The sequence below is a fragment of the Loxodonta africana genome, chromosome X, assembly GCF_030014295.1.
Source record: "Loxodonta africana isolate mLoxAfr1 chromosome X, mLoxAfr1.hap2, whole genome shotgun sequence".
NCBI lineage: Eukaryota > Metazoa > Chordata > Mammalia > Proboscidea > Elephantidae > Loxodonta > Loxodonta africana.
This window is the reverse complement of record NC_087369.1, coordinates 109,888,147-109,914,505: the sequence shown is the minus strand read 5'-3', so window position 1 is coordinate 109,914,505 and position 26,359 is coordinate 109,888,147. Positions and strand designations below refer to the sequence as shown.

The 26,359-nt window shown below is 35.8% G+C and overlaps 1 protein-coding gene across 6 annotated transcripts in view; it reads right to left on the bottom strand.

Annotated features, from left to right (window-relative positions):
- Positions 1-26,359, bottom strand: part of PCDH11X (protocadherin 11 X-linked) — a 799,800-nt gene that overhangs the window by 450,606 nt on the left and 322,835 nt on the right. For 4 of the 6 annotated variants that reach the window (XM_003412695.4, XM_003412698.4, XM_003412697.4 and 1 more), the window contains exon 3: positions 3,744-3,824. The exons of the other annotated variants lie outside the window; for them this stretch is intronic. In XM_003412695.4, coding sequence (XP_003412743.3) covers positions 3,744-3,824 — 81 coding nt within the window. The remainder of the gene's footprint in view (positions 1-3,743; positions 3,825-26,359) is intronic. 6 annotated transcript variants of the gene reach the window in all.

Here is a 26,359-nt window from a genome sequence, read left to right as displayed (position 1 = left end):
AGTTAATATTTTTAGTCGCTTAACAGAGTACCTGGTACAGTGTATGTTTATATATTTTTTTTGTTTAATAAAATAAATCAATTTCTTAGTACAGTTGACATCCATCATCTGTCCCAAGTAATCGTTCTTTCTACTTTCCTTTTATCTTACGTCAGCTCACACTGTTTCCACTATTTTATTTACTTTCTGTACCAGAGGTCAATCACATTCTTTGTGGGAGACATATGAGCCACTAAACCCATTGCCGTGGAGTCAATTCTGGCTCATAGTGACCCTATAGGACAGAGTTGAACTGTGCCCATAGTTTCCAAGGAGCCTCTAGTGGATTTGAACTGCCGACCTTTTGATTTGCAGCCAAGTTCTTAACCACTACTCCACCAAGGCTCCTCTATGAGCCACTAGCTATGGGCATTAACATTTGGGGGAATTAAAATTAGGCAATAGATCCATGCCTCTTCCAAATAATCTACAGCAGTTGTCCAGTACTGTTGTTCTCAGCTATTTATTTCTCAATGAATATAAGACATGACATAATATATAAATGTCCCAGTGAATGCTGTAGATATCTGTATTTAATGAAATACAATGGTGGCCAAGATATTAGCTGTATTCATAATCAGGCTGTCATCTTTGTAGAAGATTCTGTCACCAGCAATTCAGTTACCATTGAAAGTCATGGAAAATCATGAAAAGTCCCCAAGTAATATACCAGTTTATTCTATTTCAATTTTTTGGCAGAGTATTATACAGTTTTAAGGTTGCTGGCTCATTGATCATTGTAATATCTAAGAATCAAGGAGCAGAGAAGGTGCGGGAGGAGCGCTTATCATGGAAGGGGAAAATATCAGTGATTACAAAATACTGAATTACAGTAAAACAAGAGCTCCATGCCAATGGGCATATGTACACAGCATGTGAAAAGCTGGTCAACAACCATTTTTGAGTAGTTTTCTATTTCCTCTCAATATTGCACAGATGCTAGGATGTTTATGTTTATGACTTCAGTCAATGTTGATTTCTCCACTGTCCCCTGCACATTCAAAAGGTACTCTCGGTGATTTGAATTATTTCATTTGTTGATAAAATATCATGTTAATTTTTAAAAATCTAACTTAAAACCTCAAGATATGTACTATAGTTGCATATCTAAACACTTTCTAAAGATTCTAATAAAAATGCTATTTTTAATTCTAAAGAGATAGACACCTTCCTTTTTATTTTCTTCACCTAAAGAATAAGTTAACCTATGATTTCATGACATTAATTAGTGGAATAGTTTGTTTTTACAAATAGGAATGATTCTGGTTTACGGGAAACTGTTGTAACATATGGCCATTTTTATTTTATAAATCCTCAAAGTCATTATCTGTATCATGAATTTTGACTAGGTGTCACGTGGATGGTTGAGGAGGCATTATCAAATAGCTTAAATATTTCAGTGGAGGAACAAAAATATTTAATATTTCATTTCCATGCCAGCTTCAGTGGTTTCTGTTTTCAGACCGGTTTTTTACATCCCTCAAATGAATATTGAGTATCTTGCTAAAGGTGAGATATTTCGTGAGGAACCCTAAAAGCTTATTAATGAAAAAAATACTTTCTTTAAACTTTTCACAGGAAAGCATAATTTTTTAATCAAAAACAAGGGTGAAAATTCCCTATCTTTACCTGTGAGTAGTGATACTATCATGCATTGAATTACTTCCCCCCCCCAAAAAAAATGTGTATATCAATTTGGTTAGGACACTGTTCCCAGTATCGTGTGGCTATACTCCATTTTGTGATTTGTAATTTCAGGTTGAGAGGATTAGCGTGGGAGTGTAGCATGGACTGCCAGAAGGAAGAATGAGTCTCTCTTGGAAGAAGTACAGCCAAAATGCTCCTTGGAAGCACCATGTCTCATGTACTTTGGACATGTTATTCATAGGGACCAGTCCCTGGAGAAGGACATCATGCTTGGTATGGTAGAGGGTCAGCAAAAAAGAAGACATTCAAAAAGATGGATTGACGTAGTGGCTACAACAATGGGCTCAAATATAGTAATGACTGTGAGGTGGTGCAAGACCACTCAGTGCTTTGTTCTGTTGTATATAGGGTCGCTATGAGTCAGAACCGACTCGACAGGACCTAACAACAAAAACAATGATATTACACTCCACTTAATAGAATACAACAGTAACTACATGGCTAGATAAATTATTGCTTATAGAATACCTTTATATTAGTGGAGAAACAGTGCCGCATTTCAATTTGTTCCAGTTGTACATTAAGTCATATTGGTAGGTCAAATTGTTGGACCTTAAGGTATACATTTAAAAAACTGTTTAGTTTTCCTCAGAACTACTATTCTGAAGACTTCTTAATTAAAGAATCGATACACTGATAGTAATATTCCAAGATGCTTCTTAAATACAGAGGTAGATGGGGTTATTATATTAAATTCACCTTGCATTCTACACGCTTACCAATTTTCTTGAGACTGAATCAAAGATGACTTGTATGCAATATATGAAAGCCAGAATTTGGAATCTGGCAAAACTTCACTAAATCACAATTGAATAATTTCAAACTTATGACAATTTGGACAGATGTTGGGTTACAATATACCTTTATTTAATTAAACATGTCTTCACAAAAAAAAAATTTTTTTCACAGAGAGTGTAAATTAACACTGCAAAATTTTGTGTACTATTATTATCACTGAACATGCGGTTTCACAGTCCATCCTAACCTTCCCAGAAGCACATATGAAATAACGTATAATAGACAATTACGATGCTCCTTCCATTCCATTTGGGCTGCTTTCCTAATACTATAGATTGACATTTTATTTATCCACATTTTCTTAATGTATTTCCCTTGTAACCAATAAGATATTTGAAAATAACTAGATAGAGAACTGTTTATGCCTGTTAATTTGACACCCAAAGTGTCAGATTCAGGATCTTTAGCTTATTAACAACAGTAAGTTACCCTGCCATACAAAACCAAGAAGCCAGTGTTTAGACACTGGTCTCTAGTTTTAAAAGTCCCTTTAAAGCCTCTACTAGGAAAACACATTCGAATGGATTTGTTAAGCCATCTTTTAAGCTGTCTTGATTGAAATGAACAATCATTCTTTAAAAACACTGTACAAATGATTTTTTTTTTCATTCAGGCTGTCTTCCCCCTGAATGAATGTGCTTTAGTGAGGTTTTAGTTAACTTTGCCTAATTATATAAACAAAAAGTCTTATATAATGTTAAACCTTAAAGTTAAATCAAATTATACAGCAGCAGTTCTCAATGTTTTTTCAGTCCATGATTTCAGAACAAGGTTTAAACATTGGTGGAATGGACAACCATTTAGAAGAGGAATGTGTGGACCTGACCCACCAAAGAAACAAATTCCACTAATATTAGCCCACCAAACCCGTTGCCATCAAGCCAATTCTGACTCATAGTGACCCTATAGGATAGAATAGAACTGCCCCATCGGGTTTCCAAGGAGCACCTGGTGGATTTGAACTGCCGACCTTTTGGTTAGCAGCTGAACTCTTAACCATTATGTCACCAGGGTTTCCAATTTTAGCCCACACCAGGGAAAAATATATACTTACTGTCATATGTTCAACAATAGAATCTGGCACAAAACCATCTGAATAGCACACACTGAAAAGCACTACTTAAGAATTGTTCTTAAACATTCATAAAATTCAATTAAAAGGAAATTGGAGGAATTATGAGAAATATTTGCCTTCATACCTGTGGCTGAGGATGAGTCCAGATCTCCACAGTGGTGGATTCTTTCATGGGGGTGTGAGATCGCACAACCTCCTTCATTGTCTGTAAAAGAAAAAATACAGAAGAATTTTTTAAGTAGTTTGTTAAAATAAAAAAATATGGTGTAAAATCTAAGTATGCATTGCACACAGGTATTTAAAATACTATTGTAAATTATCTCTTTATAGACATCAGAGTTTACTTATTCATTAACTCTTCAAATATTTACTGAGTGCTTACCCTGTGCCAAGCACAGGTCTAGGTGCTGGAGATACAAAAGAGAGAAAAAACAGAAACAAACAAAAAAAACCTTTTCTCATGGAGTTTACATTCCAGTGTCACATTTAAGTGTTCCATTAAACACATAAATGGAATTGTGAAGGACAACTTACAATACTCAAATGGCTGAAATTTAGGATGGAAAATTTCAGTCCAATGCCTTTGAAACTGAATGGCTTCACGAGCTATATTTGCTAATTCACCATCTATCCTGTGTGTGTCACCACATCACACACATTTACTCTATCGTACATAAATATTTAATAGATGTTATAAATGCTAAGGGATTTATGAAGTGATCCACAGATGCTGACCTACCAACCCAGAATAATTATCAAAGTCTTGAAAAGATGTCTGTGTTCATTTAGTTTACCTCAGGACATGGAGTATGTTCTGTTGTTTTGAAACAGTTGAAAGTATACTTACACATTCTTTAATGACTACTTTTAGCATATGAGGTAAAGAATTTGGCAAAATGTTCTTTGGTCTATGAAAGGGAGAAATTTTTCAAGGAAGCTGAGAGAACTCAACTCAGTGACTGCTGGAAGCTTTTGTACTACAAAAGAAGAGTTGAGTGGTTGTGACAGAGACCTTATGTCACGCTCTCATGAATTCACCCTGCTGTTCCATGTGCTGCAGTGATGCAGTTATTGCTGGATACGGTTTCAAGTGAAAAATGTATTATTATACTCCAAAATTTTATTTTATTTATTTAATTACAAGTGAATACCCATTTTGTCAAAACAAGAAAGAAAAGAAAATCAGACTTGGAATGTTGCACGTTTAAGGCACAGTGGAGTATGGATAATTTGGTGATTGAATTAAATGGCAAAGCATTGTGTTTGCTGTATAACGACACTATAGTTGTAACAACAGAAAAAAGAATACAGTGCACGTCAACTTTATCAGACACCACTCATCACAATATTCCAACTCACAGGAAAGAAACAGAAACATTAGAAATTTCAAATGGAGTATCTCATCACAGAAGAATTTCTTCACAGAAATAAAAAACCAAAACGACACTGTGACCAAAGTAAATTTCTGAGACTCACCTGTTAGTCAAGTAAAGAAGACCCTTTACCAATGGTGAGTTAATTAAATCATGTTTGATTGCAACAGCGAAAGAAAGGTGTCCAGAGAAGATAAACTTAAGCCTATTAGCTTTCTCACATGGATTGTACCCAAACACTTGAAACAATTGAGAACAACATCAATAGTGAATTAAAAAAAAAAAAACTAAGAAAATGGTTTTGAGTGATTTTCTTTGTCTCTCGATGAGCTGACAGATGTTACCAACACTGCTTAGTTTTTATTTATTTGAAGAGGCAATGCTGAGTTTGAAGTGACAGAATTCACTCTATGAAAGACTCTATGAATAGTCTAACTGTTATAGACTTCATAGAACAACTACAATTGAGAATATGTTCAAAGAATTTAAGAAAACACTAATTCAGTACAACCTGAAGTAGAATCTGCTAAGAAGTATTATAACAGTGTGGAGGAGAAAACAGCTTAGTTAGACAAATTTACAAAATTTGTCAAAATGTAAGATGTTCAAGGCCTACAGTTATTTATTGTATTACTCATTAGCAGGTACTATGAGAAAAATATTTGAATCTATTATGTATTCTTGAACCATTATGGTTAACAATGAACTTCATTCACAATTGTGGAAAGAACCATTGTCAGTTTTGTGAATTTTTGTCAGAAATACAAGCTGACTCGTCCTACTGCACAAGCAGTTGGCATAGCAATGGCAAAGTTTTACTGTGATTTTTTTTTTCCCCCTTGGGTCCAAAATTTAAATTTTTCTAAATGAGAAGAACCATCCTCAGCCACCATTATCAAACTCTGAATGGCTTTGGAAACTAGTTTTTGCTGAAAACTTGATAATGCCTCTTAGTCAAATCAACCTAAAATCACAAGGCAAAACAGTACTTATATGAGAAACTAATACTGCAGTAATTTTGATGAAAAGTAACATTGTTTGAATCATAATACCAAGCTGCTTCATATTCTCCAGCACTGTCAAAATTTAAAACAAGTAGCTCTGGTGTCCATTATGGTAACCAGATCCCCCTTATCTTTGTTGACTGATTGCCACCTTTTGGCTTCTACCATCAAGGGCCCAATCAGCCCCATTGTAAGTAGGTGTCTTAATTCAGTTATGGCAGTTCCCACTGTCAAATCTGACTTAAATAAAATAACAGTCACAGCAGTCTTCAGGGATTCGGGGGCTCCCTTTGCAAATTTGTTCTTCATTGTTGTAGTAAAAGGTGTTTCCTCTAGGTACTCTATGTGTGGATTTGCGGGTCTAACTTGACAAATCCACTCTGACATGCCAATTTCCCTAAGACTTTGGATACCTTCTTCTACAGTATACCAAGGCAGGTCTGGTACTTCAACTTGATTTATTGTAGGTCACCATGTAATCCATACTTTAGTTAACAAACCATATAAACTATTAGGTTCTTTCCCAACATCTCAAGCTGAAATATTGAATGAAGAATCTGTGCTTAATGGGCCCATATCAATAAAATCAGACTGATCCAACTTCATGTTCCTTGCACCATTATTCGACATCCTTAATAGCCATTTCCATACATATTTCCCATGTTTCTGTTTGTACATATTAGAAAAGTAAAGCAGTTCTTTTGGAGTGTAGCATACTTCCTTCTGAGTCACACTTTGCACTTTACCTTTTAGGGCTCAGGGAGACTTAAGTCTAGTTATAGGTCTTAAAAAAAATGAGAAAAAATGAGTGGTGGGGGTGGGTCCTAGGATCATTTCAGCAGTGTCTTATAAGGCATCTACCTCAGGCAATGCCACAGGGAATGCCCCAGGAGCTGCCTTAGGTGATATCTCAGACAATGGGTTAATTTCATGAGATAGTGGTGGAAGGGATAATGGCTTTCCTGTGGAGGGTGGCTTAGCCCACAAAGATGGACCAATCCCTTCGGATGGGAGTAAGAGGGCTGAATCTGTTGGCAGGAGTGATTCAATGGAATTTAGTGCCACAGTGTCCCAAGCTTCCTGATTATCTGCCCATGTGTCCCCATCTCAAGCTTCAAGATCCCATTTCTTCCCAATCAATGCCTTCATTTATCTTCAGATACCATTCGACATTGGGAATTCAACTGGCATTTTAATTCAGCCACTTTTACAATAAGACTGGGTTTGGTTTTGGGAAAATTCAGCTCTATTACTACAAGAAATAAGGCTTTCTTTCAGGGCACAAGTGGCAACTTTCCGGTCTTTTATGTGATACTTGAGCCTTGCCTCTGAAGCCTGGGGTTCCTCTTTCATTCACCACTTTGTCTAGTGAAAGCAGGACCAACCAACCAGCTTCCTTATGTTTCTGTTTCTGACAAAAATGTAGAAAAGCATTAAACATGAAATCACCCAGTCCCTCACTTCTCACCAATACACCAATACTCACTCGATCTATTGGTGGTGATATTTTCCTGTTAATATTGCCGCCTGACACCATGGATTAGCAGCACCCTCTTTACTACTGGAGGCAGAGTCATCAGGGCCTTTAAGAATAGTCATACTTGAGAAACAATTTAGAAAACTCATCCTTACAATTTTGTTTCTCTAGAAGCATTCTCGGTACCAAATGTCTTAGATTGGGTTCTCTAGAGAAGCAAAACCGGTGTAGAGTGTGTGTGTGTGTATAATATATATATATATACACAGAGAGAGAGAGAGAGGTTTATATCAAGGAAATGGCTCATGCAGTTGTAGAGGCTGGTGTCCATGGGTCAGGCATCAGGCATCTCCTGATTCACACAGCCGCAGGGGCTGATGAACCCAGGATCAGTAGGTGAAACAGCAGACTGCCTGATCACAAGTTGTAGAGGCTGACAAACCACAAGATCAGCAGGCAATAAAGCAGGCTGCTGGCTCAGGTCCCAGAACCAGAGGTCAGGTGATGACAAGCCCGATGTAGGACCCAGAGCAAGCAAGTGAGCCTTTTCAGAACATCCATAGATATAGATGATATAGATATAGAGATAGAGATAGATGATAAAGATATAGATATAGATGATAGAGATAGAGATAGATATTAGGTGCAGGCCACACACCTGAAGAAACTCCCTTTACAAATGATTGGCTGATGTCAGAAAATAATATCGCATAGATGATCATATTATGTTACGCATAGGAGATCACAAAATGGAGGATACTTACATCAGATCACAAAATTGAGGATAATTACATACTACTGAGAATCAGGGCCTAATAAAGTTGACACATAACATTAACCATCACAGTAATTAAACACCTCTGTTTTTTGTATGCTTCAAAATTCAAATATTGGGGAAAGTTTACTAAAATTTGTTTTGTAAAAAGTGACTTAAATGTAAAATAATACTCCTACCTCGGCCAATGTTCTTCCCATTACTCCTTTTCACCAAAACCTTACAGTTATAAGGCTAATAACTAGGAGTTTGCCTAACAACTCCAATATAGAACTGCTGAAGTTTAAATATAATGCAAGTAAGAGAAACGGCAATTCCAGGAAATATTAATGCTCAAATACATTTATGCTTTACTTTTTATTATTAAAATGAGATATAATTCATCAGTGACACATGAGAAATAAAACACAGACGTGCATTTCTGTTTCCTTACATGCACCCGGTACTGAACCAAACTGAATCTTGCCTTTTATGGAATTAGATGTCAAACTGTCAAGAAAAGATTAAAGTGCTTTATAATAATCACAGTCTTTACAGATTTGAGTCTCATTTTAATCCAGTTCACATTAAGACAGTGCACACTGCTGAAAAGAAGTGTTTTACCACTGATCTCAGAGTTTTGAGAAGTGTCACTGCCATTATTGCTAACAATAAAAAAATAATACTTCCATGAAAAGGAGGGATAGATATTGGATCTTCTTATTATTCCTTAGTCAGATATTCCTAGTTCATACATTAAACTTTGGAAGAGAATTGGACATTGTTTAAAATTGCATTAGCTCTTTTAAGCACTAATACATTATTTTACAGTGATGCCCTGTTGGTCTAAAGAAATCAAGGTGCATGAGAGAAAATGTGTTCATTTATATCACCTCACTTCTCAGACTCCAAAAATTTTATGGCTTACAAAAATTATATATCACCTTCTCAAATGCTTTTATTTATAGAAGAGGTGGGGGAGGCCGACTCAAACAAGCATTTGTTCAAAGTAAAGGCCCATAACTCTATTAAATCTCCCCAATTTTTTGGGGGGGGCAGTCTAAGGCAAAAAGAAAGAAAGTTTTAAGGCAATTTTTTATTCAGTCAATTAGCTTTTAAATGGGAAAATATTTCCAGCTTCCAAGAATTTAGTCTTTCAGGAAAAGACGGAGACGCTGTTACAAGTGACCTAAAAGAGTGAAATTCACTTCCCAAAATATAACTGCTTTGCAAAAAAGGCTTATGAAGCAAGATAATGTGATCCAACATTCTAAATCTGGCTTGTCCTTCTTACTGTCCTTCTCAAATTAAACTCTATGTTTTCTGAACCATGTCTTACAAATTATGAAGTTTAGCAACTTGACACATTAACTGCAAACTTTAACCTGTCTAATCCCAAAGTGACTGTAAACCCAGACTGCTTCTGTGATGGTTTAAGAAGTGTGGAAGGCATCCTTTATTCTCCCACTCGGAAATTTTATTGTTACCCAAACCTAACGGGAAGGAAATTGCATTCAGAATAAGATCATGATATTTCTGATTACGGTCTCAACATTACATTATTGTTTCCTCAAAATTTAATGAAAAGAGAACCCAGACAAGCTGTATTCAGCTATTGCATTACTTTCTCAAATGGAGCAGGTTTTCCCCAAGAAATTTAAGTATGCTGCCATTTTTTGAGTAATCATATGCACACCAAGAATCTCATGTTTTACAAAAATGTGATATTCTGAATTGTTACAGCCATCACTTTATTTTAGCTACCAAAGACTACAAGTGAGTAGGACTAATGAATTATTGTTATTTTATTGCTATGTTTTTGACAGAATAAGAAAAATTTTTTTTCCAATCAGCATATCATCCTACACAACCCCTTCTGGGGGGCAGGGATGAGATTTTTTTTTTTTTTGAGAGTCCTATGTATTATCTAGCACAATGGCATGTGTCTACGGACATCTAACTATGTGGGTGATGCTTTTAATGATTACACTTATAAGCTTTAATATATTTTTATTCATTTCCTTATAAGAAATCTAGATCCTTACTATAGAAATAATGTCCAGCAATACTATACAGTACTATGGCAAAATATCAACTTTTAATTTTTATAATAAATTTCAGGGCACATTTTACAATTACAGTGAATATGTGTCAGAGATTTTTTGGAATAGGAAAAGTCCTTTGTTAATTCCTACCCTTCTCAATGTTTCTTAAGGTCCTCCTGGCATATCTTTTCATCTTGTAATTCAAGAGGTGGCAGGCCATATATAAGGAGCAAGAGAAAGGTATTTAAAAGAGATTAAAATTTACTCAGCAATATGGTACACCAATGGACAGAACATGGCCTTTGGAATCTGCATCTGGCTTTACATCTTACTACTTTTACATCCTGTGTCAATTTATTTAAACTTAATCTTAGTTTCATCAACTGTGAAATGAGTATAACATGAGAATGGTAGGATTATTGCATTATATTGAATGGCTAAAATAAGCCTCTTGGCACTTTATAATTGTCCCATGCCCTTGCACTATTATGGCTACATTTTCCCTAATAACATGCAGAAGAAACCATCTAGCCATCTTTCTCTGCCTACCTCTCTACTTCTCTTTCTCTCACACACATACACACATATTCACACACACACTCTCTCCTCTCTCTCTCCTGCCTAAGTGAAATGATCATTTCAGGACAAGACAGAGGCGCTGAGCAGCCATGAGAGTGATGGGACATGTTGATGACCCCAAAGCCTTCTCTCCTCATTCACAAATGAGTCCCAATTCTCATCAATAAAATATTACATGGCATCTCAAAAATTTTGACACAGGAAATTCCAATTACATACATAAGATTTTTGGTATATATTTAAAATAAAAGTTAACCCTATAGGGTCACTAGGAGTGGGAACCGACTCAATGCAAAGTTTTTGTTTGTTTGTTTGTTTTTTATCATAAATACCACCATACTGTGATAGGTGAGGGTGGAGAGAAAAGGGAAGGCAGACATTAATTACTCTTTAATTTTTATAATTATTACATAAGCTCATATTGAAAGCAACCTATTTTTATTATAATTTACTCTTATGTAAAAACTTTTGTGAATAGTTGATGTTCTGAAGAAAAAGTTGGTTTATAAAACTAGAGAGTTCCTGAAATCTTCAAAATTTGAGAATTATTACTAATCATATTTATGAATGTTCATACTAAAGAGAAATAAAAATAGACCTAAAGCTCAAATCCACTACTCAAAGTTTAAATTAATTGCCTAGTTAAAAGATTATAAAATGTATCTAAATTTGTTTAGACATGAATTAGGGCTTTTGGAAAGAGGTAGAAGGAGAAGAGTTGGATTGAAAAGGCTTAAAAATGGAGCTTGATACTTAGTATTCAGTTTAAACTTTCAAGTATCCTTAAGATACTCTGTTTTCTAAAAGCAGTGTATAGATTACACGCTTGAAGAAATACGACAACACTAAGCTTTCATAATAAGTTACATCAGGTACAGTTATCCCCCTACGAACTCACAAATTGAATTTACATCATGTTTTTTTGGAAATGAATCCAGAACTGAAAATACATAATTTACTAATATTTCCGGTGTACAGGGTAAGTGGCATGCATTTGTCAGAATTAAAGGGACATGCAAACCTATGTCTAGCACAGACAGGACCCTGTTGATCACCCTTTATTGTTTGTCTGTTGTTTTGGGTTTTATGTGGTTTTGTTTTTTACTTTCAAATTGGTGTCAGAAAACCAAACATGTTGCCATCCAGTCTATTCTGACTCATATTGACCTTATAGGACAGAGCAGAACTGCCCCATAGGGTTTCCATAGCTGTAAACCTTTACAGAAGCCGACTGCTACAGCTTTTCCCAAGGAGTGGCTGGCAGGTTTGAATCTCCAACTTTTTGGTTTTTAGCTGAGCCTTAATCACTGTATCACCAGGGCTCCTGTAAATTGGTGTCAAAAGGCATGAATTTCTAAATGGAAAGCAAAATCTGATAGTGGTGGACAGAATGGTGGGGAAAAGATTAACACCAGTGTAATATAAACTGAAGTTTATTTTAAACCTATATTTAACTTTTCTTAAGATAACTGCCATCATCACAGCTGAAATGGTGAAGGCTTAAGAAAAAAAACAGTGTTGAGTTATTTCATAGGTTTGTCCAATATTTGCCAGACTGGCCTGAGTCTCTCTGAAGTGGTTTGGTATCAACCAGAAAAGTGCCGGTCTTCCTTCTTGATGTAGTGTCGGCTAAGGGGAAAATGGTGGAATCCAGAAGGATTCCAATGAATCTGCAAAAGGCAAGCAGCTATTTTGAAATTGTCTTTAAGGGCAACAGATCACTAGGTGGAAAAATCAACAAGCTTGGAGCACTTAATTAGATCTTTTAATCATCAACAAGCAAAAGTGTGTGTGTGTGTGTGTGTGTTTAGGGAAGAGAGGATGTTATAGAAGGGGGATGAATTAACACTTAGAGAGCTCAGAGGTTTAACAAAACCTGACATGAGGTTTGACAGATGGTTTGGTAGTGGATTGTAAAACTTGAAACTAATCTTCATTTAAGAGTTTTAATAGTTGTATCACTCTTCTAAAGCCTCTTGCCCTTCTGCTAGGGTGATTCTGCAAAATTATAGATCAAGCTTTAAAGAACAGCTTCTATGAACAGAGGCTCCAAAAATCTCAGCTAAACTGAGCAAGGAGATTACATGTTATTATGATGTAGCACAGCAGGATTTTCCCCCTGAAAACATAATGATGTGGAAAAGGATAAAGCTATCATTCTGTGCAAAGAGGTCATCCATAGAAGAACAATGCTTTTCAAAAAGCTTAACCGAACATGTAGAAATGTTCATATGCCAAAAGCTTTTTCTTAATGTTCCTGTGAAGAGGTCTGATCCTGACAAGCTCCCAAATCTAGACAGTAAGACCCAGAGATCATGTACTTCCATGAGTCAAACTGCCCTGGAGCATTTGGGAGAGATTATATCTGTCATAGACATTAGTGGAATAAAAATAAAGTATATTTATTTCTCAGGTAATTTTCATTTAGTTCCAGTTTATCAGTTTTATTTGAAGGAGAAGACGTTTTCCCATTTTTTTTTATAATTTAAGTATACTTTATCTATACACCAGAGACCAAAAGAGTAACTACACAAAACTACAGTATTTCCATATTTCTATATTCCTACTGAAAGCCTACTAAGAAATGTGCCTAATAATGAAAATGTATGAGCCTCAGATATTCAGTAGAAGAGTTATATAATCATCAGCTTCTTATTAAGCATCAGATCATTAGAACTTCCATAGTATAAATATCACATTTTATCAGGAAATATCAGTGAATCATGTCTAACACATTAAAAGAACAATTTATGTTTGCTTACTCACTAAATTATTTCTTGCTTTCACCTCTCAGGAAACAGCTGAAAATTACTCCACACTATAGACACAGATGTTTCAAATTAATAACTACCAAAATTTTAGCTCCAAATGAAGACACACACCCACCGCTTTAAGCTTCATGTAGCCCTCATTTTCAAAATAATTATTGTCATTGCTGTTATCATAAATTCCTAAAGAAAAAAATATGTAAGTAGTGCCTGGGCTAATCTCTCAAATGATTTCTAAGTGTTTGAAAGTGGCTATGAAAGCATTAAAAACTTCTAAACTCATAATTCATAATTAATAGCTAAACATTTTCTTAGATTTTATGAATTGGTAGAGCAGGTTAAGAGTAGTGTTAAGCCATTGCATCAAAATACTTTTTTTCTCTCCAATAGGAGATAAACAAGCTCAGATGAACGAGAGCAATTGGTTATTCAGCAGCTTAATATAGGGCGGCTTTTTTTTTTAAAATGATTTTTATTGTGCTTTAACTGAAAGTTTACAAATCAAGTCAGTCTCTCACATGTAAACTTATATACAACTTACTACATACTCCCACTTACTCTCCCCCTAATGAGTCAGCCTGCTCCCTCATTCCAGTCACTCCTTTTGTGACCATTTTGCCAGTTTCTAACCCCCTCTACCCTCCCATCTCCCCTTCAGACAGGAGATATCAACATAGTCTCAAGTGTCCACCTGATACAAGTAGCTCACTCTTCATCAGCATCTCTCTCCAACCCATTGTCCAGTCCAATCCATGTCTGATGAGTTGTGTTCTGGAATGGTTCCTGTCCTGGGCCAACAGAAGGTTTGGGGACCATGACCGCCGGGATTCTTCTAGTCTCAGTCAGACCATTAAGTTTGGTCTTTTTATGAGAATTTGGGGTCTGCATCCTACTGTTCTCCTGCTCCCTCAGGAGTTGTCTGTTGTGCTTCCTGTCAAGGCAGTCATCAGTTGTGGCTAGGCACCATCTAGTTATTCTGGTCTCAGGATGATGTAAGTCTCTAGTTCATGTGGCCCTTTCTGTCTCTTGGGCTCATAATTACCTTGTGACCTTGGTGTTCTTCATTCTCCTTTGGTCCAGGTGGGTTGAGACCAATTGATGCATCTTAGATGGCCGCTTGTTAGCATTTAAGACCCCAGATGCCACACTTCAAAGTGGGATGCAGAATGTTTTCTTAGTAGAATTCATATCACCAATTGACTTAGATGTCCCCTGAAGCCATAGTCCCCAAACCCCAGGGAGGCTTTTATATAAATATTCTTTACTGAATTTTTGTAAGAAATATGAAAGTACAATTAATTCATGGGTTTATTGCTCACTTTTAAAAGTGTATCAGTCACTAGGAAACATTTCCAGGCACAAACCTCTTTAAGGAAAAACACATGATAATTTACAACATATTGTAGGAATGATCTATTTGAAATAAAAGTATTACTTTGAATTTGAAAAGAAAAGTAGAGAAATATTTTGGCCTAATTTCTGCCCAGAATATTAAATGTGATTATAATCAATCAAAAACTATAATATCCCTATTATTCATGAAGACAGATATACTGTAGATAAAGGTAGATTTCTAAAGATTTAACTACTTACTGCAATGAAAGCATGATATACGGAAGACAGTTTGGTTTATCAGCATCATGCTTATCTCCATCAAAAAAGGTCATAAAGGAATTCTACTGTATATCAACTGGATGCCATCATAAAGAGGATCTACTGTACATCAATAGTACCAAGATTATCCTACCAATCTATGATAAAAGATGGATTAACCTTTCAAATTCTCTAGAACACACAAAAAATGATGTCTTTTTCACTAACATTAGTCTGTAATCTTGCTTGCAGGAAGCCTTCCTAATGATTAAGTAAAATGAAAAATCTCTCTTTCAATTTCATACTCATATTAGGTTTGGTAATACCAAAACATTAAGGCATGTCTACAATTACAATGAGTTATAATTGTATCATCTCTGTCTACTCTAACTTGCCATCATTCAGATATAAGAATGAAACTCTGACACTGATTGTTTAAACAGAGAATGCTATCGTGTATTATTTTATTTTCTATGATTTTCAGAGTGAACACAAAATATGTGCAAAAAGTTTTATCAAAGAGCTGGTGGCTATAACAATTATGCGTTAACTTTCTTTTTCCAAAAATCCATTAAAAGTCAAGAATTAAAGAATTATAGGTCCTTTGTTTCCTCACATCAAGATACAGGCATTATGTTTAAGTGTGTAACAGGGAGAGGGAATAGTCCTATTTCATTTCATAAAATATGACTTACTTCAAGATTCATATCATAACCGGCAAAACGGTATTTCATTCCAACCTTGAGTATTTGGTGAATGAATTTAAGAAATTTAGAGAACCTATGCTTTCAATTTTAATCAAGATTCACACATTATATATAAAAACAAAGTCTCACTGTATTTTTGTCTAAGAGAAATTTGTCTGGGAGATTGCTATCTTGAAAATCCTCTGAGTTCTTCAAAGATCCCATTTATATTGAATTATTTAGCAACAAAAACATGGTCATACAGGGGCCTTCGTTGCTACTATGAGAACTGGGCTTTGTAAATGTAAATTCAATACTAAATGATTAAAAATTATCTATGTAGACATACTATTTAAAATAGTAATTGAAATTAGTTTTCAATACTTAGAACCTTATTAATTCACTATTTTAAAAACATTTATAGCTTTGCTTACTAAACATACATACTGCAATGTTTAGGTTTGTATCAATAAACTAGTAATGAACTGAATTGAGATGATTTCTACAGTTAAAAAATATACTAGACTAAGCTACCATTGAATTTAATTTCCTTTCATTAAGAACCACCAGAAAATGCATTATGATTATATTAAAGCCCTCATATAACCATGAAGTTTCTTATTCCTCAAGAGGTCCTTCTAGGAATCTGAAGTAATATGCCAAGAAAACATTTTCACCTGAATTGGTCTACGATCTACAATAATCAGTTAAGAACATGGGGGGGTTGGTGACTGAAAAGTGTAATAGAAAGTAAATCCAAATAAGTAAGAATGGGAAAATAATAATTACAATGAGTAGGAAAAGAGAGAAGCTATCTGCCTAATGCATAACTAGAAAAAAATGCAGGTAAAAAAATGTGACCTCTGTAGTTGCATCCCAATCCTGAACAATTATCTATTGAATTTAGGAGGGTTAGATGGGGGAAAAGAACAGTATTCTAATACAAACAACAACAACAAAAAAACAAACTCGTTGCTATCAAGTCGATTCCGACTCATAGCAACCCTATAGTACAGGATAGAATTGCCCCATAGTGTTTCCAAGGAACGCCTGGTAGATTCGAACTGCCAACCTTTGGTTAACATAACTCTTAACCACTATGCCACCAGAGTTTCCAAAATATGACACGTCAAGATTCATGTCAGAAGGGACAAAACAGCATTTCATACTAACCCTGAGTATTTGGTGAATGAATTTAAGAAGTTTAAAGAAATCTATACTTTCAATTCCAGGCGAGATTCACACATTATGTAAAAATAAAATCTCACTAGATTTTTGTCTCAAAGAAATTTGTCCTGGGCAGTTGCTGCCTTGAAAATCCTCTGAGTTCTTCAAAGATCCCATTTATACTGAATTATTTAGCAACATAAACATGGTCAAAGAGGGGCCTTTGTTGCTCCTATGAGAACTGGGCTTTGTTCTCATAGTAGCTTAGGGATTTGCAACAGAATTACACAGGGTCAATATAAAGAATTTTAAAGATAATGCCTGTAATGAAGATGTTCATCATGTGATAGGCTGATAAAATTTAATCATTGTTATCTGAGCAACTGCATTAAAAAAAAAATATATATATGTTCAAATAGTAAATGAAAGTATAGTGGTGTTTTTAAATTATAAATATTCCTATTTCCCAGTACCATCCCTATAGAACCTTAATGCATATTACTCTTTTATGCCAAATGCTCAGATAATTTAATCAATAAACACCAAATTCTAAGATTATCCACGTATCATATAATTTTATTATGCTAGATTAAAATTTTCTTAGATTTATGACTTTATATTAATCAAATTTGACTAGGAGCCGTGGGGAAGCCCTGGTGACACAGTGGTTAAGAGCTTGGTGCTAACCAAATTGTCAGCAGTTTGAATCCACCAGCTCCTCTTTGGAAACCCTATAGGGCAGTGGCATAACCATTAAGTGATTGGCTGCTAACTCAAAGGTAGGTGGTTCAAACACACCCAGTGGGAGAAAAGACTTGTAATCTGCTTCCATAAAGATTACAGTCTAGAAAACCCTACAAGGACAGTTCTATTCTGTCACATGGGGTTGTTATGAGTTGAAATCAACTCCACTTCGCCTAACAACAACTACAACATACCAATTTATACTTCAAATACAGTTAATCATGGTAAAAATCATATAAATCTGTGATTGCCATAAGACACATATTACCGCAAAGAAAGACCTTCCATTGTACAAGTTTCTCCCTTAAAATGCCACAAAATCAATGCCTTTGGAATAATCTTTGAGATCATTTCACGTGTAAACTTAATGAATGTAGATGTCTTAGTAAGTTGTCAGAAAGAATAGAAACTTGCAAAAATGCCTGATAACTTATCTTCTTAAGACCGCTAATATCCTCCAAAATTCCTTTCAGTCTCAACTCATCATTCACTCTCTCTTATAGCCAAATTTAAAAAAAAAAAATGAGTGAAATAAAGGAAACAGTGCATAGGCAATGCCCACTCCATTTGCAATATTATATATAATTTTCTTCTAATCGTGACAAAAACTGCTTAAATGGCTGCCCCAGAATCTGCTTCATCACAGTACCCCATTTGGTCTTGTTCTCCGTCATCAGGTCTACAACTTGGTAAATTTCCTGTTCCTACTATTACGTCAAGTTGATCTTCTCAGTGCGTTGTTTTCTTAGAGCCTTGGTTAGTGAATAGAGGCTCATTTTTTTTAGTAATGAGTCCTAAAGTGTTAATGCCTGATTATGCCACTTTCTCTCAAGCTGAAGTTGCACTTTTGGAGACCTAATGTATTAACTCAATGATTAGGCTACCACATCTACCATGGCCTCCACCAGGCTGAATCCAGCACAACTAGATGGTACCCAGCTACCATCACTGACTGCTCTGACAGGGATCACAATAGAGGGTTCTGGACAGAGCTGGAGAAAAATGTAGAACAAAATTCCAACTCAAAAAGAAAGATCAGACTTGCTGGTCTGACAGAGACTAGAGAAACCCTGAGGAGAGTATGGCCCCAGGGCACTCTTTCAGCTCAGTAATGAAGTTACTCCTGAGGTTCACCCTTCAGCCAAAGATTAGACAGGCCCATAAAACAAAACGAGACTAAAGGGGCACACCAACCCTGGGGCAAGGACTAGAAGGCAGAAGGGGACAGGAAAGCTGGTCACAGGGAACCTAAGGTTGAGAAGGGAGAGTGTTGACAGGTCGTGGGGTTGTTAACCAATGTCATAGAACAATATGTGTACTAACTGTTTAATGAAAAACTGGTTTTGTTTTGTAAACCTTTATCTAAAGCAGAAAAGGAAGGAAGGAAGGAAGGAAGGAAGGGAGGGAGGGAGGGAGGGAGGGAGGGAGAGGGAGGGAGGGAGGGAGGGAGGGAGGGAGGGAGGGAGGGAGGGAGGGAGGGAGGGAGGGAGGGAGGGAGGGAGGGAGGGAGGGAGGGAGGAAGGAAGGGAGGAAGGAAGGAAGGAAGGAAGGAAGGAAGGAAGGAAGGAAGGAAGGAAGGAAGGAAGAAAGAAAGAAAGAAAGAAAGAAAGAAAGAAAGAAAGAAAGAAAGAAAGAAAGAAAGAAAGAAAGAAAGAAAGAAAGAAAGAAAGAAAGAAAGAAAGAAAGAAAGAAAGAAAGAAAGAAAGAAAGAAAGAAAGAAAGAAAGAAAGAAAGAAAGAAAGAAAGAAAGAAAGAAAGAAAGAAAGAAAGAAAGAAAGAAAGAAAATGTGGAGACTAGGCAGGCCAATGAGGCAAGAACCCAGAAATAAGAAAGAGGTAGACAGGAGAAACTCACAGGACACTCAGTTCTGTCTCTTTCTTTCCCCAATCACTCCATTTACAGTATCAGTCACAGTTTTTTTGACCTCTGCCACAGAGATTATAGGGATTCCTACTCTCTGCAATGGGTAAATATCAGTATAAAACTCACCCTTGTAAGGAGGTGAGAATTGTCTCAAGTAGATGTCTGGCCTCCTGGGCTTTTCAAGAATTTTATGTAATCAGTTCTCACGTGTAAGTTTTGCTCTTCCTAGACAGTTCATCCAAGTACCTCATCTTTAGCTTCCTATTTTTACTGAGTATAATAATCAGTACAAAGGATTTTCAGATCTATGATAACAAAGAGAAGAACAAATACCATCATGTTTATATTCAGGATTAGTCAAGGTATAGAGCAGATAAAAGTCACTTGAATCTTCACCTCTGGCTAGAAACAAATGAGTTTGGGTATTCAATAAAGACCTGGCGAGGTTTTAAATTAAATTTTTGGAAATTTTCCATTTATTTCTTTGCAAATAAGAAAATGTGAGCCCTGGTGCTGTAGTGGTTAAGAGCTCAGCTGCTAACCAAACAGTTGGCAGTTTGAATCCACCAGCTCGCTCCTTGGAAACCCTATGGGGCAGTTCTACTCTGTCTTATAGGGTAGCTATGAGTAGGAATTGACTCAACGACAACAAGTTTTTTTTTTTTTTAAAGAAAATGGGAACTTCCAGACTAGTCTGCAGCCATTCTTTCAGCAGTACTGGGAAGAACTATAAAACACACACACAAAATTCTACTTTAATGCATATGTTTTTCTCATATTCTGACTCATATATTAGCTTGGCAATGGTTTTACGATTTGCTTAGATTTTGACACAGTTTCCTGTTACCACACTAAATTTATTCCATTAATATGGTTGGCAGAATAATGGTCTCCAGAAAATGTTGATGTCTTAATTCCACAGCCTGTGAATATGTCGCCATACATAGCAAAAGAGAATTTACAGATGTGGCTAAATTAATGATTTGAACGTTCTGAGATATCCTGGATTATACGGGTGGGGCCATTGTTATCACAACGGGCCTTAAAAAGGAATAACGGAGGAAGAAGACTCAAAGAAGGAGATAAGAGTAGTATGAGTAGAAGTGGGAATGATGTGGCCATGAGCCAAGGAATGTGGGCAGCCTCTAGAAACTGGAAAAAGCAAGGAAACGGATTTTCCCTTAGAGGCTCCAGAAGGAATGTAGCTCTGCCAACACATTGAGTTTTGCCCCATAACATATTCCCAGGCTATGGTATTAAGATGTCAACATTTTTGGGAGACCATTATTCTGCTTACCATATAGGGTTGAATTTTTAATGGAATAAATTTAATGTGGTGACTCATTTTGGGCTTCTGACCTCCAGAAATGTAAGATAATACATTTGCATGGTTTTAAGCCACTTTGTAGTAATTTGTTACAGCAAAAATATAGGACACCAAAACACCTGTTAACTGGCTGTGTTCTGTAAGTTTGAAGGTAAAGCCTACAGAATTTGTTGAATGATTGGAGGTACACATTTTTTTCAATAACAAATGAGATGGTGAGGACTGAGGGAGAGCACGTTTGGAGGAAGGGAATCAGGAGTTAAGTTTTGAGCAAGTTGGTAAAGCTGAGGAGAAAGGTATGAGCTGAACGTATAACTTTAGGAGTCATCAGCATATAGATGGTATTTAAAGCCATGGGAATGGATTAGTTAAGCAAGAGAGTGAGACAAGATAAAGCAGTGGTCAAAGGACTGAGCTCTGTGGCGCTACAATGCTTGGAGGCCAGGAGGATGAGGAGGACCCAGCAAAGGAAGCTGAGAATGAATGGCTTTGGAGTTAGAGAAACAATAGAGGTTGAGGTCCAAGAAGCTAACTGAAGAATGTAGTCCAAATGCCGCAGATAGGTCAAGTAAGATAAGAACTTATAACTGATCACTAGCTATAGTAACACGGTGGTAAATATTGATCTTGGCAACTGCTACTTCAGTGCAGCGGTGAGAATAAAAACTTAATGGGAGGGAGTACAAGATGTCCTGTCAGGTTCTCCACAAACATTTTCAAGTTTCCTACAACTGTATCATCTCTAATTCTCTTCTGAATAAACTCAAAAGGATACCATGATACAGGCACGGAATTCATTGTTAACACTATTTCCATTAAGCAAACTATGAACAAAGTAATAAACACTTTACTGATAAGAAACTGTAACATTTTTTAATACCAAAGTCTTTTAATGAAGCTTAGTTATGTTTATTTTATCATCTTTCTTTGTCCACATCATTCCAATATATACTAAGCAGTTTAAACTTGTGGCTTTTTTATACACATGTTCATGTGGCCAGGGGTAATATGATTTATGTCCATTTTTTTAAATTCAGGTGAGTTAAAATTTTCAAATGTTTGCATCAGTCTTAGTGATGGATATATAAAATATCATGAAAAGAAAGTGAAAATGTTTTGGAAAAGAAGGCAACTTGAAGTATGCTGCTTTCTGAGATGTTAATGCCGATGCTTTAACTTGTCTCTGTTGGACTTGTTCACATATACAAAGTCAAACAGAAAAGTAAAGTAATAACACAGATAGCTTAAGATAAAATAACCAGCTTCTGCTTCTGTTGTTTTTAAATTGAACTGAATAGTATTTTTTGGCCAGAATTAGTCAATTGTTTTATTCTTCTGCCTTACTTTGTAGATACAGAGGAGCAAGAGTTATTATTCCTTAGGAAACTAGTGATCTGAAAGAGTTAACTCCATAAACCTCTGGGTTAGCCTACATGCTGGGAAAAGCCAATGAAAAACATAATTATTTGGAAACATTTCACTTGAATTCATATATGTGGGTAGTATTGATAATGGCAATGAATAATGTCCCTATCTAACCCACTGCCGTCAAGTCGATTCTGACTCATAGTGACCCTAAAACTGCCCCATAGAGTTTCCAAGGAGCACCTGGCAGATTTGAACTGCTGACCCTTTGGTTAACAGCCGTAGCTCTTAATCACTACACCACCAGGGTTTCCTCAGTGTCCCTATCTATCTTCTGCAAAATGTTTCCTTTAATCCTGAAGTAGTCTCTGAAACAGATTTCAAGTAATTTTTTTTCTTTTTAATCTTTATTTTTAATGATAGTGAATTTTGTTTGACATGTTGTTAGTTGCCGTCGAGTTGGCTCTGACTCATAGCACATCTCATGTATAACAGAACGAAACGTTGCCGGGTTCTGTGCCATATTCATGATTGGTTTGACATGTAGTGAGTGATAAAATGCATTACTTAAATTAATACATGAAAGCTTAAATACGTAGGAATTATTGCATCAGTCTTAGAACAGAGAAACCTTGGAAGATACGTTATGGAAAGTGAAAAACTGAGAAATTATCTGGTGAATTTTGAGCAGAGTAAACAGTCAATTTATAGATGATGTATTTCTATATGCACATTTTCCAAATTTCCTGAATTCACCATACTATTCAGCCACCTTCCAAAATGTTTAAGTATGGAGACATATTGTTAGTCATCCCTTTAAATAATACAGAATAATATCAAAAGAATATGATTTAGAATAAATATATATATATTAATTCTTAAGATACACCTGTAGCTAGATATGATTCTACAGCTCCAGAGTATCTAAAGCATAAAATAATGAACACAAACTGAACATCTAGAGCCATTCTGTTTTCTTGACTAGTATTCACCGTTCCGTTTACAACAAACTGCAAAATCCAGACATTATTCAGTTTTCAAATGAAAGTGCTGGAACCTTTTCTAAGGTTTAAAGAACCTGGAAGAAGCTGTTAACAAAGGTAGCGATATTGTAATATCTCCACATATGCGAAATTTTTCTCTTCTTCCACTCCCAGGTAAAAGGAAGTTTTTTTTTTTTTCCCTCCTAAGATCTGGATGAGTTTGGTCTTAAATATTGCACGTGTGTGTTTATACCATTCCGGGAAGTTTATTTTTATATGTTTATTTGTGAAGAGATATCCTTGTACAAAGGAGGCACTGAATATTTTAAATGATTTATTTCATTAGTAGACAGCTTGGATTTGGAGAGCTGCATATGGTTTTAGGATATAAAGGTTAATTTTCAAAATTAACAAATGCTCTGCATGTTGAACCTGATTCACATTATTGGAACAATATCCCCTACTATATTGTACACTGAATGAATGCATGAATTGGCAGGTGCTGTAGGAATGAAAGGAAGTTAAACTTGGAAGATTAAGCAAGCTATACTTTTCAAGCAATTCAGCACATTGTCCAGGAATATCTACAAGCCTGTGATTTGACTAATCCATTAAATTCTGATGGAATTTTCAGTGGGGGGTTTAAAGCCCTAGTGAAATCCATTACAGTGGATAAGAAGAAATCAAAACTATCTCCAAATTTTGTAGTTTTTGTCCAGACCCAATCTGTGAAATCAATTTCTAGATGTATCCTAAATTTTTAGAAAAAAGTTAACACTCCAGTGATGAGGCCAGATGGCAGTAGTTCATGTTCACTTTGCTTCCTTTTGCTTAGCTCATGATGGGGCCCTGTGCTATAATGGAAAAGATTAAATAAAAATCTGGCATTTGGGTTCTGGTTTCGTTTTTGTCACTAACTTCTTCTGTGGTTTTAAGACAGTTACCTTGACTGTTAAATGGAAAAATTGTAGTATTTTCCTAAATGAGGAAATCAATCTTAATAATTTGCCTTAATGTGTTTGTAGAACAGAAATTTCTTATTTGGGGATTTTCAGGATATCACAGAATTATGTGAACACCTAAGTATTGTATGTACATTTTTGTATGTCTATGTGTCTTTTTCGGGAGAGAATGTCTTTTATGGTAAGCAATAATTTACATGTATCATTCATATCTGCTTCAAAAAGTTAAAAATGCTTAACTAAAAGTGCCTAACATTGGATCCTAAGGCTATTTATTTACTCATCCATGACTATGGCTTCTACTTTATGGGTTTCTTGCAAAATCAGACTTCTTTTTTTTACTGTAAATTGAACTTTACGTTAGGCTGTGGCAGCTTTGCAGCGAAACTGCAGATATACAATATGCACCTTTCTTCTTCCCTGAATGATTAACTGAGATTTTAAAAGTTTTGTATATTTTAGATGCTTTTATGCCGGAACTAATTTCCTCAGGATTACTCTGTTGTGGCTAACCACGTTTAATAGCTGCTGGGAAACCATCATTTTTCATTACTGAAGTATAAAAAGCTATAAAGTTAACATTTTGCGTACTTTGGGGAACAAAAAATGGTTAAGGCTCTAGATTTTAACATCAAGTAGTAAGATGCACTTTGTGATAGTTTCAGAATTTATCTTTCTGTATTCCAGAGGCCTCAGAAATATAGGTAGAAAGATACATGATTTACGGATAGATATGTTATAAACAACATACATCTTGGAGCATATCACAAGCTGTCACTTCTAGGCAACTAGATCCCCCTTTTAAAAGAAACTCTTTCTTGGTTTCAGCATGTAATCTTCTCAAATATGTATTTCCAACTATGTCTTAACTCTTGATCTAGCATTTGATTCTCTACATTGTGTGATTCTGACATATATGTACCGTTGATATCCAGAACCTACCAAAAACTGAAATCAGGGACTCTCAATATTCAGCCTTTCTTTGTTGATCAGTTTAATCAATAAGCCGTGGAAGTGATTTTTGTAGCCTCTTTGAAATAGTGTGAACTCAAAGTCAGGAGAGTCTCACATAAGGTCATTGCATTCTCCTCTAAGCCAAGCAGCAATATTTTCACCTTTTACTCTTTTCTCCCTTTTTGCTGATTTAAAAGTGGGTTTTATCAGTTTGTTTTGATTATTCTTTTTAAAAACGGTCTTCTCTGTAGCCTCCTGTTCTGATGATCAACTTTGACATTAACACTGAAAGTAGCTTCTTCTTTGCCCCGATTTCCCTCCAAGAGTCTGTGAACCATTTTATCTGTCCTTTTCCCTGATAGGTATTCTGATCTTTATTCTCATTTTATCAAAATTTCTTGTTTCGGTGAGCAATTGGTTTCCTGATTTCTGTTTCTGATTACATTTTTAAAGATAGAATTACAAAATGCATTTGGCCCTCACAGGTTTTAAAATCGGACTCGCCAGGAAAAAATAAATCGTTCACGTCAAACCAGTGGGGAAGTAGAGTAACTATATTCCTTTTTCTAGAAAACTATTTCCTTTGAGGAGGATGAAGTCATTATTAATGTGTGACCTGGTCAGTTCTGGCTGTTTATGTTCAAGGAGAAGCTAAATGGTATTATATGCCTTGTCAGATTATATAGCTAACTACTTTTAACATTCAGAAACTACAAGCGGAAATTTAAAGCAATGCTGCCTCAAACAAGCAAACAATAAATGACCCTTTCATCTTTTTTATTCTAAAAAACCATATAAAAAAAAAATTGCCATCGAGTCAATTCTGACTCATGGAGATCAGGTAGGACAGAGTAGAACTGCCCTGTAGGGTTTCCAAGGACCAGCTGGTGGATTTGAACTGCTGACCTTTTGGTTAGCAGCCGAACTCTTAACCACTGTGCCACCAGAGCTCCAAAAAGCCACATAGTAGGGGCTTACCCATAACTGAGCAAGCATTTATCACTGCAGCAAGTATATACCTAACTGAAATCAGTCCTAGACTCTCAGAATATGTCATCTAAAAGCAATCCAACATCAAAGTCAATAGCTTGCATT